The sequence below is a fragment of the Simochromis diagramma genome, unplaced genomic scaffold, assembly GCF_900408965.1.
Source record: "Simochromis diagramma unplaced genomic scaffold, fSimDia1.1 OVJJ01000296.1, whole genome shotgun sequence".
Lineage (NCBI taxonomy): Eukaryota > Metazoa > Chordata > Actinopteri > Cichliformes > Cichlidae > Simochromis > Simochromis diagramma.
In genome coordinates, this window is record NW_024387004.1 from 1,177,334 (window position 1) to 1,194,766 (window position 17,433).

The 17,433-nt window shown below is 46.8% G+C and overlaps 1 protein-coding gene across 4 annotated transcripts in view; it reads right to left on the bottom strand.

The window, feature by feature from the left end:
• Positions 1-7,146: 7,146 nt before the first annotated feature.
• LOC120739265 (E3 ubiquitin-protein ligase RNF123) overlaps positions 7,147-17,433 on the bottom strand; it is a 93,564-nt gene continuing 83,277 nt past the window's right edge. For 3 of the 4 annotated variants that reach the window (XM_040040985.1, XM_040040984.1, XM_040040983.1), the window contains 2 exons: positions 9,162-9,247; positions 7,147-7,482 (listed from right to left, as the gene is read on the bottom strand). In XM_040040985.1, the coding sequence (XP_039896919.1) occupies positions 7,383-7,482; positions 9,162-9,247 (186 nt within the window). In that variant the 3' untranslated portion in view covers positions 7,147-7,382. Of the gene's footprint in view, positions 7,483-9,161; positions 9,248-17,433 lie in introns of those variants that run through there. The other variant, XR_005697157.1, reaches the window with a different exon arrangement.

Genomic DNA, 17,433 nt, shown 5'->3' on the forward strand with positions numbered 1-17,433 from the left:
TGTCTCTCTGGCTGATCAAGTTTTCAGGCCACATGTCTGTTTATTGTTATTGTCTCTCTCTCTCTCTCTCCTGTCCTCCTCTCTCTGCCTGGGCGGAGCTCATCTTTGGCGCCCGCCCTTGGCCCACACACCTGGTGCAATCAGGTGCCACGGATCTGCCTGATTGCCTGAGCCTCTATTTAAGATGGCGGCTCAGCACTCTTCTTTGCTGGATCGTTGAGTAACTCCCACTTCCTGGACCTGTTCGGTTCCCTGAATCTTGTGGCGTGGCGTTGAGTGAAACGTGAGCGTGAGTGCCTGAAGAGGAGTAAGGAGCGAAGCGCGGAGAGCGTGGAGTGTGTTTCCTGGACCTGTTTCCCGTCGATTCTATTCTGGATCCTTATTACTCCTTTCCATATGTTATTATGTCATAAGCTATGATGTAATTGTGACAGGGCCGATACGTGGGGTGAACCCAGAAGACGACTCCATTGAGTTTCTCACAAGAATGTGAAGTTTTATTTGTCACATGTCACCGGTGTCAATAATTAATTACATAAAACTGGAAATACATTATTTATTTAATGTTTTAAATTAAATTAATGGGCACTGTAATTGTAATTAACATAAATTATTTAATGATGTACTTGACTCAGTCGTTTCGGCACTCCTGGCCCTCCACAGTAAACGAGCCTTTCAGCGTTTCGTGTCCGATTTAAAGAGCCGTGAATTTAAGCTGTATCAGCGATCGTTGTTCCAAACTTTATTTTTCATCGCTCATGTAGATGCTCTGTTCATCGCCTCAGTGGTTCAACTCATCGCTCCTGAACAGGCCCTCCAAATGCTGTCAGATAATAAAACGTACAGAGGAGCTTCTTTGATATTTCAGCTGACACCTCAAACACAGACTGAGTTTTAAGATCTTCAGGATTTCTTTGTATTTGTTTGTATTGCCGTCAATCAGAGAGCTGTGACTCAGACGGCTGCAGCGCTAACAGCAGCAGCGCTAACAGCAGCAGCGTCTCCTCTGCTGAGAGAGCTGACGGTGGGAGCACTGAAGCTACTTTCTTTATTATTTAGCTCCAATCCGGTCGTTCAGTCTGACGTCACTAGCCGTGTCTGGGCCTAAACTCCGCTGCAGGTCCATATATCAAACGATCACTATGGCATTACTGAGAGTTGAAAAACTGTCTAAAGTCTTTCATCTTTAATAAAATGATCAGCGTTCTGCTCTACCAGGTGTAACAATTGAGTTTAACATCCAGGCATCCATGAAAACGGAATTTATGACATTTAACGGAGTTAGAAGTTAGCAGGGAGTTAGCTCGCTAGCTTCTATCTAAACACAATATAGCATGTCCTGACTGCGGGGTTTTGGAAACAAATTAAACGTACAGCTCTGCTATCACTTCCAGCATAAATGAAGACAGAAAACTAAACAGCAGTGACGTTTGTAGGGTTACTGAAGTTGGGCTAGCTGGTATATAATGATGTGCTACGTGACCGCTAGCGACACAGCTATGTTAGCATAATATAAACAAGCTAACTTTTTTTCCACTCGATAAAAGTTAACGTGAGTGTTCTCGGTGGTCAGGAACAAATGTAATCGCATGGCAGGATGCTGTAAAAGGACCAAACTTCAGCCAGGAGAACAACTGAGATAATCCATCCACAATACGAGGTTAGTCATTCATATACTGCTGCATGGGCTGGGCTGTAGTTACATCCTAAGGTTTTAAAAACTGAGCTTAAATAAATGATTAGCGGTAATAAAAGCCGAGGGAGGTCAACAGTGATCACTGACTGTTTTAGGAGCTTTTTGAGATCAAATAGAAGAAAATACAAAACATTAAACATGTTAACAACACAAAAGCCATATTAAACGCAGACTACTTTAGGCCCGGAAGTAGGATTCGTCACGTCATCACTTAACAACCGGATTGTGGCTGCAGGTAAATTATTCATAGCGCGCCCTCAGCCCCTTCATAGAGGAGTCGCCCCCTGCTGGACACTAGACACACTGCCGGTTTAACACACGTCCATACTGGCTGCTTCTTCATAAACAGTCTGTGAATGTTAGAGGTTTACACAGTTTGTTTGGGTGTGACCAGAGAACTCAGCCATCCGTTTACCTCCACGTATAAGGTCGCAGCTGGAGGGGTGGAGCCTATCCCACACAGAGGCGGCCAATCACAAAACAGCATGAAGCTGTTATGCAACTTTAACTTCAGGAGTTAAAGCACCCAAGAAAGAAAAGTAGTTCAGTGAATCAAAGACAACAAATGAGACCTGCTTTTAAACACATGATAACTGTAGAGCGCCCGACACGTGCTCATGTTGACCTTTGACTTCATCACGTCTCCTCCACACTTTTCCTCTCAGCTCAGCTCCGATCATGGCGATCTATAGTCTGACATGTTGTGGCTTCACTCAGGTGAGAGCGCAAAATATGAGTGGCTCGTATATCTAATAATCTCAGGAGCTCACAGTGACTGTAATAACTGCTGTGTGTTCATAATGCTGAGTGTGAACAGGTGATTAGTCAGCAGGTGTGAGGCTGAGGGTCGGCCAGCAGGTGGAGACAGAGCTTCATCTTTAAACCACATGCTGTGATCGCTCATCATCAGCAACAGAACAACAACAACATAAATAAAAATAATAACATTGTGAGATAAGTGTTCAAACACACACACACGTTGTGTGCTGCTCCTCCTGACAGGTGGAGGTGTGCTCACTCTGCCTGGACGAGCTTGTTTTCAAGTTCCAGTTAACATGGAAACTTTTCCCCGCTGCTGTCATTGACCCATTTACCCACACACACACACACACACACACACACACACACACACACACACACACACACACACACACACACACACACGTGTGCAGGTCTTGTGCTCCTCCATCGATCAGGGGAAACTGAAGGCTCCTGTTCCTCTATAAATACTCTGGCTGTCCTTGTGCACGTCTCCTTCATCTTCACCACCGCTCCTCTTCCTCCCTCTCTCCACCCCTGCTGCAGCTATTTCTGTCTCAATCTATAAACTCCGTCCACCCGGCCTGACCAACAGGTCTCTCTCACACACACACACACCACAGTTTAAATCTGGTGTACAGAGCTGAAGGTTTCAGATTCAAAGCAAAGGTGAAATATTTCAAAGCTGCATCTCTGACCGCATCACCCGCTCGTACAGACCGTCGTATCCTTCCCCAGCGCCCTGACTGCACCTGTTACAACCTGAACTCTGTGGTTTCACACAGGAACAACACTCAGCACGCAGTCACTCCGACGAGCACAGAGGTCATCCACCGGACTCTGAGGCTTCGGCCATCGTTGTTTACAGGTGTGAAATGAGGAGTTTGAAGCCGTGATGAAGAGTGATCCTGTGGCCTCTGTCCACTCCGCCTGAATCTACATGAAGACAACTGTGAGTGTGAACTGCAGACTGTCCAGTCCAGGGGAATAACCGAGGTCAGTGTGACATCTGACTGGATGCTGTGCGAGTGCAGTTTGTTACACATCGAGTCAAAGCGCTTTCATTAGAAAACAGCAGTGAAAGCACAAACACAAAGTCTGTGAAGCAAACGCACACACAGACACAAGATCATTTCATGCGGAGCACACTTCTCCTTCGCTGTTAAATAAAGAGGACATAAAAACGCTGCGCGCACACACACACACACACACACACACACACACACACACACACACCCTGACAGATATAACTCTGACACACTGTGAAATAAGTGTTTAAAGGTTTAGACACACAACAGGAAGTGGTTCTTCATTGTTTGGCTGCACTGACACCAATCAGCTGATGCAATCAGCTCTATGCAATAAAAATCTCTCTGCTGATGGATGTCAGGATTTTCTATCATGTTTCATAAGAAACTTGTGTTTTTGGTGTGATGTGCATGCAGATGCTGGAAACTGTTTGATTGTGTTGGGAAAAAAGGTTTTATTACACATAGTGAGCTGATTGCATCTTACAAACATCTGTTTGCAGGCAGATTTCACAGCTCGGTGAGGAACAGCTGCAGTGTTGGACTCCAGGTGTGGTGACTCACACAGGCTCATTTACAACAGCTGGATTATCCTGTTTCAGTGCAGCTAGCCAAACAGCGAACAGCCACTTCCTGCTGCAGACGGTAACGTGGACATCCTGGTTTAACAGGAAGTCATCGCTGCAGCAACACAGCCGTCCTCATGTTCAGTTTTACTGTCCTGATCCTGTCACTAGTTAGCTAACATAAACTAATGCGAGTCCGTTAGCCTCAACCAACCACAAGACGTCACGCTCCGTACTGACAGAAGATGGCGCTAAACATGTTTTAAATCTTTAAACATGGTGTAAATGAGCCTTTATGTGGGCAGCGTTTCATGTCCCCTTCTTAAATAATCAGGCCCCATCTTATCTTAATGACCTTGTAGTACCATATCACCCTATTAGAGCACTTGGCTCTCGCTCTGCAGGCCTACTTGTTGTTCCTAGAGTATTTAAAAGTAGAATGGGAGGCAGAGCCTTCAGTTTTCAGGCCCCTCTTCTGTGGAACCAGCTTCCAGTTTGGATTCAGGAGACAGACACTATCTCTACTTTCAAGATTAGGCTTCAAACTTTCCTTTTTGCTAAAGCATATAGTTAGGGCTGGACCAGGTGACCCTGACGGTGCCGGTTTCTTACAGCAGGTCTCTGAGTACGGTAACTTAGAGATGTGTTCAGTTTCCTGCCTCCTGGTTCGTCTCAGGTGAGTCAGGTGAGGGGTGGAGCTCCATCACCTCGCCTGCTCCTTCAGCAGGGTGGTTTCTGCTGCGTCAGCGTTCAGGATCTCACCCAGCGATCGACACCTGACTAGGGATGGGTACCGGTATCCGGTGCCGGTTCTGACATAAACGGTAGTAACCAGACCAAAAAGCAGCGCACATTTCGGTGCTTTTTTTTCCTGAGCTGTGATACACTTTGGATTCTAGCCAATCATTTTACCTTTCCGAGGATAGTAGGCGGGGCCAGGTACGTACGTTCTTTTAGAGCAGAGCTACAGATTAAAAATGCCCAACAGTGAAGCCTTTTCTGTTTGTCCCATAAAGGAAGAAAATCGAGCTTCACGTCATACTGCGGAGTCAGCGCTCTGAGGTCAGGTGGCTCGGCTAGCAAGAAACTCCAATAACTAATCAATAATAATCAATAAATTCACAAAATGAACAGAGACGGTCGCTGGTTCAGGATAAATAATTTAATGTGGTTACAGGAGCTCGGAGCGGCACACAGAGGTCCCGCTAACACGCCATAAACACACCGCCAGGGCACGCCGTCCTCAACATGCTGAAAACAAAGTGACGGCGTCGCATTCAGACTGTGTGATATGAGGCGCCGTTTGTAACGTGAAACATGCTGAAATTAACGGCAACATTTTTCCACATTTAGCTCAAAACCTTACAAAAACATGTTTTTGTGAATAACTTTTTTACATTTAGTAAAATATTTTCTAACTTTTCATATTTAAAACAATTTTAAATTTTAAATCTAAATGTTACAGGAAACTAAATATTTAGGCTAACATGCAAATTTATTGTACGGATCAACGGAAATACCAAAATAAAAGCTTTACGAAAACCTCCGGTGCAAAGGTGTGCCGGTATTGGTCAGATTATGTCTGCTCTCCCCCTCACTTCTCACCGCCATGAGCTGCTTCCCTTCTTGCCTACGAGCATGTGCTGCAGCGATTGTGAAGTGGAGACTGCAGCTGCTGAGCGCACTACTGCTGAACCTTTGGATGGCCGACCAAACGGATCTTCGGAGGTTCTCAGCTAAATCGCTGCTGGTAGGCAAGAAGTGAAGCAGCTCATGGCGGTGAGAAGTGACCAGCAGGGGTCATTTCACGCCTGATGGTCACACACAGCCCCGGGGCTGTGTCTGCTCTCTCCCGGGGCGTAGCATACCGATGTTTTGTCACGTCCCGCGGCGTTCCTGAGGAAACTTATGGTTCGCGCCGGGTTATGGCTGAATCCCAGTGGACGGTCCCGCGGTAATAGACGTTCCAGCCCTAAACCTAACCATAACCTAACCTTATTCCTAACCTTAACCAGCAGTTAAATGGCGTAAAATAGTGTTGTCCAAAGTGATTTTAAGAAAATGAACCAACATGTGTAGATTGAGTCCAAACGGTTCTCATGTGTTCCCCTTTTTCCGGAGGTTTTCGTAAAGCTTTTATTTTGGTATTTCCGTTGATCCGTACAATAAATTTGCATGTTAGCCTAAATATTTAGTTTCCTGTAACATTTAGATTTAAATATAATATTTAGATTTAACATTCAAAATTGTGTTTTAACTGTGGAAAGTTACAAATATTTTACTAAATGTTGTAAAAAAAAGGACTCGTTTTTAGCTAAATGTGGAAAAATATTGCAGTTAATTTCAGCATGTTTCACTTTACAAACGACGCCCCACAGTGTGAACATGTGTGAAATCATAACTGTGGAACTAACAGCAGAGTACAGCGAGCACACAACGACTCCTCGAGCAGAAACACCACCGTCATCATCATTAGCGCAGTAATCCGGATACTCCGGATACACATGTGCGTCTCATCCACGACAGGTTCAGGTTTTCTCTGATTCGTGGAGAACAAAGTTCAAACATCTGCTGAGCAGCCTGTAGTTAAAGGATGGACGTTTGTTTATTTAACCGATTTGAACAGGTCACATGTTTCTGTGTTCTGCTGTGAATGAAGTTTATGAGACCTGAAATCACTTCTTAATGATGTGGACGTTTATCTTAAAGCAGCTTTTCAACAGCAGTGACGCCCTCTTTGTTTGTGACACTGAATCTGGAGCCTGACGGTGATAAGGACAGAAACTCTGTCACAGCAGGGTAACAACAGTCCAGCAGGCGTGTGTGTACAGGTACAGCTCTCTGAGCTGTGGATCAGGTGGTGATGGAGGACGCTGGATCCTATCTGCAGTTGTTTGGCTCTTTGACGACCTTTTTGTGTGTTTTATGTGAGTTTTGTGTGTCTGTGTTAAATTACTGTGGGAGTCCTGGAGGAAGCCTTCCTCCAGGAGGATGAGGTTCTCCTTTGTTTCCTGTTTGTGTGTTTCTGCAGAGGCGACACGCCTGCATCCTGTTGCCCTGTAGCACTGTGTGTGTGTGTGTGTGTGTGTGTGTGTGTGTGTGTGTGTGTGTGTGTGTGTGTGTGTGTCTGTGCGCGTGGTGTACTCTCTTTGACAGGTGGAGGTGCTGTTGTGCTAATGTGACAGCTGGTTCTGCTGCTGTCTTCACATCACTGCTCTGATTTTTTGTGTGTAGTTATGGTGCCTCATTTCACCCTGCATGTGTGTGTGTGTGTGTGTGTGTGTGTGTGTGTGTGTGTGTGTGTGTGTGTGTGTGTCTGTGCGTGTGTGTGTGTTAGGAGGAGGCCGGCTTGCTGTAGTCTTCGACTCCGGTGATGGTGGCCTTGCAGAAGAAGCAGTCCTTGTTGTTCATCAGGTGCTGGTTGATGCAGGCTCTGCAGAGGAAACAGGAAGTTACGCTGATCATGTGATCGTCTGCAAACAGCTTTGAGCATTAAAGGTGTTTATGTGTGACTGAGCTGCGCTGACACATCTTCACAGCGTTTTGCTGTTGGAGGGTTACTGTGAGCACGTGCAGCAGCGAGCTGCAGGTCCACCTCTGAGGGCCAGGTTGCAGCTGTGGGAGGCGACCTGCCTCCAAACACTCAGACAGATGAAGGCGAGCCAGGACCTGCTGGCTACGTCATCTGTGCGGATCTCTTTGTAAGACGACACTTAGGTCGTGCTTTTGGTTCTTTGGGATGATGCTTTTCACCGCTCTGCATCACTTCCTGCGCCCACCCCATCAGTGAGCCATATTTAAAGAACAGCGGCTAACCTGAGCGGCTCTAACGAAGCTGTCGGGGGATTTTCTGTCTCAGGGTTTATCAGATTGTTTCTGTTGTATTTACTCCCTCTTCAGCACGTTCTGAGCTCTGCATGGACGAGCACCGACATACATCAGAGATCTTTTACATCCCAGCAGGTCCCTGAGGTCATGTGATCAGGGCTTGCTGGTTGTCCATCATATGAGGCTGAAAACAAAAGTTGACAGAGCTTTTGTAACTGTGGCCCCCAGACTCTGGACCCCTCTCCCTGTGAGCTTCAGCCCTGTGGACTCAGCAGTCTCTTTTATAAAACAGCTAAAATCGCATCTTTTAAACTTGCTTTTGGTTCATTTTTGTTTCTGTGTTTTAGCGTTTCTGTGAAGCACTTTGTGATTTTTATTTTGAAAGGTTCTATACAATAAAATGTTACTTTAGATGTTTTTTAATGGTGGTAATATTGGTTTGAAGGTTTTGGCTTTTATTTTGAAAGGTCCAGTAAGAATAAAGAATAATGTGGCAGAATTAAGATTATTTTTCTGACGGTGTTTAAGTCGTTATTGAGCCAAGAAAGCTGCCAGAGGACCGACAACACACAGCTGTCCAATCAGACGACACGACGTTTGATCCGTTTTGAAGCTTCGTTTCACCCGGCGTGATGTGTGACACACACTGAAACCTGTCTGTGTGTTTTAGAGGGGCCCGAGTGAACGCTCAGAGCTGCTCTCACGGGTCCGTTTGTCACGAGGAGGAATCAGCTGGTTCACCCGGTGACAGCGCTCTCCATCATGCTGCAGCAATCCATACGGCCGCTGAGTCGGCGTGCCAGCTCAGCTAAATCAAGCGCACCTTCAGGATAGCATGAAATATGCATCCAGATATGAACGAGGTCTGCGCCCACGGCGGCGTCCAGCTGCAGTAAGGAAACAGCTGACTCACACACACAGGTGAGAGTGTGCGAGTCAGCCATATCCGTGTGTGTCAGGACGTCTGCAGGATCAATCTCACACTTTCAGGATCCTGCTTGCCCCACACTCGCCGTCACGTCATCAGCTGTACTGAGCAGGGCGTTCTTCATCGCCGTCTCAGCGTCCTGTAAACTCGGGATGTGCTGCCCGCCACCAGCATGTTTGAGACTCAGAATGTGGCGTTAGTGCCAGTGTTACGATAAGGTTATGGTAAGGGGCTGTCTATTATGTCAATTAGATATGAATACCCGACGTGTGTGTGTGTGCGTGCGTGTGTGTGTGCACGTGTGTGTGTGTGTGTGCGTGTGTGTGTGCACGTGTGTGTGTGTGTGTGCGACTCACTTGCAGGACTTGTGTGAGCAGGGCTTGAAGATGGCAGAGATGGGGTGAGCGTAGCAGATGGGACAGAGGTCTTCCTCGCTGGTGGGCTGAGGACAGAAAGACAAACTCATCAGTCACTTTGTTGTCTCTGTTGCCGGCGTTCGCCCCAGTGCATGATGGGACATGTGAGTTAACGCCGCGGGCGCGAAGGGAAACACTCTTCCCGCAGACATCAACACCCGCTCTTCACACTCGCTGCCTTCTCAGCCCATCTGCTCCCTTCATATGTTTTCACTTCACAACCTTTCTTCACTAGATTCAGCCTCCACTCCTCCCTCCTCCTCACCTCCTCCCAGCACCTCCCTCGCACACGTCTGTAAAGTTTAGGTGCCGGTCAGCGCGCTCATCAACAGAGTGAAACTCCCACAGAGGGGAAAGGTCACACTGACAGTTTAACAAACGGCACAAGCTGTTTGGTCTACATAGATCATTTAAAGTCTGCATCGTTAGGGGCGTGGCCTCTGACTGAGAGGTGTCTGATAGGCTGAACTGTACCTCTGCATCCTGTTTGTGCTGTTGGAGCCTTTTGAATGAGTCATGTGACCAGTAACATGGCTGCTGTGAGGTTACTGTAGTAACAGAGCGTCCAGAAGGCGGAGCTCCAGTTTCTACCTGGGCGTGACTGCGTGCCCATCAGCAGCCGTCTCTGCTGCTGTGGATAACACCAACACAGATCTCTGCCTGCAGAAAACCAACATCCATCATGGTAACGCTGCCACAAACCTGTGGGTGATGCTGCACCCACTCATCTGAGAGGGAAACACAAAGACTTTCAAAATAAGAGAGAAAAATGTTAAAAACGTGCATAATGATTCCAGCCTCCCAAATCCTGAGCTGCTCTGTGTGGCAGCAGTTAACACGTCCACACAAATCCCTCCTTTATTTATTCCTTCCTTTGACTCCCACCCTCCCGCTGTCCACCCGTCTCTCTCTGTTGCAGCCACACAGCACGAAGCCTCCAACCTATCAACACCTGGATGTCACGCCTCCACCTCCTCCTGCATGTCCTCCTCTGTCACTTTTCACCACCCACTGCACACAGCAGTCAGGCTGCTGCTGAGAAGAAAACCTCCTGAAATAATCTCGTTCAGACTCTGAACACACCGTCATTTGAATCGGTAGAGTTTGACTTAGACGAGCTTTAAACATGTTTTCTTTCAGAAACAGGTGGAGTCTGTAACACTGTCACTATAACACACTGCAACTGTAACACACTGTAACTGTAACACAGTAACACACTGTCACACACTGTCACTATAACACACTGTAACTGTAACACAGTAACACACTGTCACACACTGTCACTATAACACACTGTAACTGTAACACAGTAACACACTGTCACACACTGTAACACTCTGTAACACTAACTGTAACACACTGCAACACACTGTAACTGTAACACAGTGTGTGTAACTGTAACACACTGTAACACACTGTAACTGTAACACACTGTAACTGTAACACTGTAACTGTAACACTGTAACACACTGTCACACACTGTCACACACTGTCACTGTAACACTGTTCAAAGAATGAAAGCAGCACTTTTGAATCAGAGTACAACATCAAGTCTGTGAAACTGGGATTTTGATCTGCTCAGGTCATTAGAGGAGGTGTAATCAGCTACTGTGCTGTTAATGAAATTACCAACAGGTGCAGCACAGACCTCAATGAGACCCCCCCCCCCCAAACAGGAAGGGTCTACAGCTGGAGGACTCTGATAGCTGAGCTGAAACACCGGCTGCGCAGCGTAGTGTAGTGTAAGCTGTGCAGCGAGGAGCCACTTCATAAATGGACTGGACCCGTGTCAGCGCCTGCTCTGGTGCAGTGGGTCGAAGATGAAGATACTGATACCAGAATCCAACAGCACAGCTGTAGGACACGATGCTTCAGTCCACCCGACGCCGCCAGGCTGCACCTCAGTGATGAGCTGGTCCAGATGTGGGAGGAGTTCCCCAGGATGCCATCCATCAACTCATTAGGAATGGCGTGTGTAGAAGATGCGTGGCAGACTCGACCACATTCTTGTACTTTCAAACGCTTTCCTTTATTTCGGTTGTCGTCACTTACACACTGGGCCAGCCACACATACACAACTCAGGACCCAGTTCATTCTTTTTATGCGAAGAGGCGTGATTGCTGATGGTGCTCCGGTGTGTCAGCCTTCCCTGCCGCCACATCACAAACCACGCCCACCACAGCGTGACATCGAGCATGTGTACAAGCACGTGGGGGCCGTCCAAACTACCGGGCGCCCGCTGCATCATGTTTTCACATTGATTTTCAGGGCGTCTTTGAACTGAGCCCTCTGTAGGCTGATCACTTCCATTTCCATCGACCTACGTGGCGTCCTGACACGCCACCCGTCCACATCAGTGCAGATATCAGCAGGATTTTCTGATATGGGTTTTTTGGGGTCACCCTTATTCTCCCTGAGTGGCAGGTGTGGGTTATAAACAACCGAAATTCCCAATAAGTTAATTAAAAAAACTCGCACACAGCATGCCGTCAAAAGCTGTTTCCAGGGAACACGCGGCAGGCGGGAACCCGCCTGTCGGGTGATTACCCGTCACCTCTGCTTTCTTCTTCTCTCTCTCCTCCTCACCGCCGTTAATCCCCTGCGTTTAGAGGAATCAATACTCTCTCCCTGGCTGAGTCTCCTTTCAGCACCTCCTCCTCCTCGCCTGACACCTTCCTCTCCTCTCTGCCGCTGATTGTTCATTTAAGTCTCTGAAGACTCTGGACCTCTGACACCTCACTCTCTCAGCTCAGTCCGCTTCCCTTCACATTTTCCTCCCACCTCACCTTCATCTCATTTCATCACCTGATGTTTTTCTCTTCTCGCTGCTTTTCGACTGAAGATTAGAGAAGAAACCGTTTACTGAAAACCACCTTTGTTTTCCAGTCCTGAAACCAACCTGCGACTCTCTGCTCTGAGTCTGAACACTTGTGTTTGTGATGAAAGAATCCCGTCCCTTTAAATTTATTCTGCTTTTAACGCTAACTGTGCAGCTCTCGACTGAACGAGGTCACATAATGAGCTGAAAGCAGCAGCTGACATGAGTGGAAAAGTGGCAGAAAGATGGAAATGAGCTGCTGGTGACGAGCCGACTGCATCTACAGCAAAGCGGCTAAATGTTAAAATTATGTTTTCATATGAAGTGATTTACGCCCACTCGAAGGTGTGAAACGCTCTGATAACAGTGGAGTGGGTCTCTCCTCAGACTGGGAAACAGATCAGTGTCAGAAGAATTACAGAGCTCGTGTTTTTCACAAGAATGGGCCGACTGAAGCCTTTTACCGGTCCTCGTCACACAGTCGACAGCGAGAGAACGAACCTGCACAGGTGTAGCCCACCTGTCAGGCAGGGACCGCTGGGATAGCCTGCAGAGCCAGAACTGGACTCGTGCTTCAGGGACCTGAAGGATCAACTTCAGCTTTAAACGCTGACGTGCAGTTTGTGTCCTGACATGTGACCCATAAACTGTAAATAAAAGAGGCCAGTCTGACCTGACCTGTAGCTTTTGTCTCGACAAAACTGGAGCTCCGCCTTGTTGGACGCTCTGTTATTGGTCACATGATGTCATTGAAAGCACTCCAAAAGGTCCAGGTGAAGCTAGCAGCTACAGCCACCTGTCATCATCCACCTGTCAAAGAGGCCACGCCCCTAACAATGCAAACATCCCCCCCAGCATACAGGTGTTACGAAGGGGGAACGAAACATTTCTGCTGATGAGGAGCAGAGAGATGGTCACTTCCTGTCTGACAGGATGAAATGTAAACACTTTCATTGACACATACTTTTTTCTGCAGGTAAACTCGTGAGTCGTGCACGCTCATGCACTCCTGCTGCTTCTCTCCATCTGCTCCTCGTCATCTTCAGCTCCTTCTCGCCCTCTTCTTCTCTAAATCTGGTGTGAAAGCGCAGCCGCTGGAGTTTCCCTCAGCCGCCGCCTCCTCGCTCTTTAGCAGCTGTCGCTCTGATCCCACCTCCTCCGCACGGCCGCACGTATGCAAATCATCATCAACCTCTGACTCCATTACAGGAGACTTCAGATAGTTCAGCTCATTAATATTCATTCTAACAGATGAAGTAAGAGAGAGCAATCCTCCTTCAAGACCTCAGTGAAATTAACCGTTAATGGTCTGGGAACGTATTTATACTGGCCACAGTGTAAGTCCTCATCAACCAATGAGAATGCAGCATGATGCATGGATCACTGACATGCTGTTTCCACTGTAAAAATAAATACAACATCTGGAGATAACATCAGTCCATCCACAGGGGCCACGTTGAGCTAACATACGTGTGCTGAACACTGTAGACACAGCAGATAAGAACATGTCCTGAGACTTCCTACAGTGGACCGATCACAGGCACTCACTGCAGCATCACGCTGTCCTATCAGCTTCTGAGTGCAGGATGCTGAGGGTTAGCTTGATGTGGCCTTTTGGGCTGTCCTGCAGGTTTTAGATGTGTCCTCGATCCAACACAGCTGACTTAAATGGCTAAATGACCTCCTCAACATGTGCTGAAGTTCTCCAGAGGCTGGTAATGAACTAATCATTTGATTCAGGTGTGTTGACCCAGGGTGAGATCCTGCAGGACACCGACTCTCGAGGCCTGGAGTTGCCCACCCCTGAGATAAAGAGTGAGTCTGTACACCTTGGACCGGTCACCTGTCTGAGGACGTTGGACCAGAGCACTGTTTGGTTTAGGTCTAAAGTGTCTGACATGAGAATCAGCAGTCTGATGCTGACGTTCTCAGCTGAAGAAAGGTCTCAGGGTCTTCAACATGGACAGATGAATGGTGCAGAAGCTGAAGAGGAGGAGGAGGAGCCGAGAAGCGTGAAGGAGAAACTGGTTGAAAGACAGAAGCAGTGGGAACGAGCTCGACTGAGTTTGGGCTCCGTCGTGGGTTGAGGAGTTTGGAGTACAGCTGCTACTCCTCCACACTGGGAGGAGCCAGTTGAGGTGGTTTAGCATCTGTGCTTGAAGCCTGCTACAGCCTCTCAGGTGAGGTGTTTCAGGTGTGCCCAACTGGCCCAGGAGAGATCGCTCGTGTCTTGGCTACCTCAGGGCCCCCTGAGCTCATGGAGAAGGTGATCTGTGCATCTATTCTAAGACTGCTTCGGTGACCCTAACATGTGTCTTTGGATGGGAGGAGGAAACTTGAAAATCTGGAGAAAACCCAGAAAAGTGAAAATAAAACATGCAAAACTAAAAATGTTTGGGAAGAACCAAGTTTATCTTTAGCTACCTTTAGCAAACTACAGTAAGGATCATCACTGTGCAGCATCAGAGGACCTGCACGCTCGCCCGAGTGAGAATCCTCTGCGGAGCTGAGGACGCACGAGGACGGGAGGCAGAAACAGGAAGCAGCCGCGTATGGAAATGATGATCAGAGGAAGCATGAATGTGCTCGCTGTAACAGGTTACTGAAGCCACAGGAGTCATTCTTCTGTTCTCGCTATCACAGCCGCCTCATCACACCTGTCCTCTGAGGCCTGTGGCTAGGTGTGTAGGCCACGCCCACTACGCAACAGACTTTAGAACATTTTCAGCGCTTTACCTGGCACGATGGCACGACACGGGTAAAGCAGACTCCATTCACAAAAACATGAGTCTGGCGCGATAAACACAGGAGGCTGCATCGGTCAGCTTGAGTCCTCGTCCTCAGAGCATCGTTTAAATCAGCGAGCTCTGCTGTTCACATCCAATTTGAAGTTCAGGTCTGGTTTCACACTTTGATTAATTTCTAGCTGCAGGAGAACTTTGAGGAGAAACACCGACAAAACGTTACCGAAGAAAAGCGTCGTAGCTCAATGCTCGCTGATGTGAACGATATCGTGTCGTTCTGCATCTCACACCAACACGGTCACATGACAACAAATTCACAGGAAGATTTCTGCTGACAGTTCAAACAACCTTACAGAGCTTCACGTGTCTCTGAATCCAGCTGTCAAACACAAGCTGTAACTCATTTTCTGTCCTCTGGTTTATAATTCAGTTCAAAGGGGGAGGAAGGCGACAGTGAAGGATTAGGATGTCAAACACAAAGATGAGATCTTTGTGTTTGGGGAACCCAAGGCTTTCAGAGCGTGCACAGACTGGCACGAACATAACGAGGACACAAAATGTAAGATGGATGGCCTCAGAACAACAAGGAGGCAAAGACGAGCAGAGAAAAACACACAGCCTGCAGAGGAGGCTCGACTCAGAGCCACGAAAGACTCCGAGAAGCCGACGGGATTCGCTGAGGGCCAAACGTCCCATCGCCATGTCTGAGGGGACCGTCCATAAAATTCCATCTTCCTTCATTTCCACCAAAAACAGCTAAAGCTTTTATTTTGAAGGGCTTCAATAACCTGAGAGTCACTTGTGTCCTTGAGTCTTCTGAGCATGTTCCTGACAGTACTGTGAGAGTACTCTGCCTTTTGTATTACTGCATGATAACTGGGTTTTTAGGTCATGTATTTTGTTCACGATTGGAGTCGAATATCCTGGCTGCTGATTGGTGCTTTGTGTTTTTTCCCCCAAATCTCTTTATTTGGTTTTCCCGTTTTCTCTTTCCATAAAGATGACAACGATTCAAATATAACTGGTTACATATATACGGTAAAAGTTGAACAGAATGGGAAAAAAACAAAAGAAAGAACAACAACAAAAAACAAACAACAACAAAAACAACAACAAAGGAAAGTTGAACAGAGGATGTTATTCGTCAGACTACCAATGAGGCTCAGTGATCGTTTATATCTGTGCTGTATTGAAGAGATCTATGAAAGGTTGCCAGGTTGAACAGAATTCCTCCCCCTTAATAGGAGTTTAATTCTTTCCAGCTGCAAACGTCTCATTACATCTTGTGTCAACGCTGATGGGGTAGGAGGCACTTTTTGTTTCCAGTTTAGTAAAATTAAACTGCGTGCCAGCAGCGTCACAAAACGTATTACGTTATTTTGGGTGGCTGACAAACCTACAACAACCGGCTTCACTCCAAATAAAGCGCAGATTGGGTCTGGCTTCAGAGTTTGCATTAGAATCTCAGACAAGGTTTGAAAGACATTATTCCAGTATGTTGTTATACAGGGACAGTTCCAAAACACACGCGCCAGTGGAGCAGGTTGCTGTTTACATCTTTCACAGGACGAGTTTACATTTTTGACAGTTTCAACTTTGATAAATGGAGACTGTGTAACACTTTAAACTGTAAGAGTCCATGACGAATACAAACAGAGGAAGAGTTTACATTTTCCTGGGCTTTTGTCCATTGACTGTCTGTGATTCTCATACCCAGGTCACACTGCCAGGCCTCTCTCAGATAGTCAAGCGTGGTAGTTCCATCCAGTTGTGACAATGCATTGCGAACTTTTGTCATTAGTCCTTTCTTGAGTGGGTCAAACTGAAATAAGTTATCTAAGGCAGAGTCTGGGGGCCGATCTGGAAAGGATGGAAAAAGCCTCCTTACAAAGCTTCTGATCTGTAAGTATGTGAAGACGTCATTACTGTGCAAGTCAAATTTTTCTTGCAGTTGCTGGAATGTGGGAAAAACCTTGTTGATGAATAAATCCTTTGAGTGCAACCCTCTGTGGTGCCATTGGAGAAATGAGATGTTTGAAAGTGATGGTGTGAACGTTGCGTTATTCATGAGTGGAGTTAGTATGGAGGCTTCCTTCCACCCGTAATGTTTCCTTATCTGTGTCCAGATTTTAATTGTGTGAGAGACTACAGGACTCTTAAGGTCGTGTTTAGAGATAGGGAGAGCTGAATAGATCATAGCCTCTAATGAGGAGGGGTAACAACTTTCACTTTCCATCGCTGTCCAGTCGGCCCCCTTAGTGCGCAACCAAAACGACATTGAACGAACATTACATGACCAATAATACAGACGGAAGCATGGTAACCCCATCCCTCCCTGACCCGTCGGTCTCTGCAGATAGCTCTTCTTGTTTCTTGGGTTCTTTCTGTTCCATATGAAACAGGATATTAAGGAGTCTAATTTAAAGGCTTTATTAATCACAATAGGGATACACTGAAATAATATTCATTCTAACAATGTTTATTCTTCCTGTTAGTAAAATTGGTAGATTGATCCATTTGTCTGTTATTTTTGGTTTCATCATATAATGTAGAGTTCCTTTAGAGTTGACTGGGAACAGCACACTTCGCCCCGACACTTCTCCAAAGTTTTGCAAAGTCTCCATGATGACTGGGACTGATTTCTCAGGG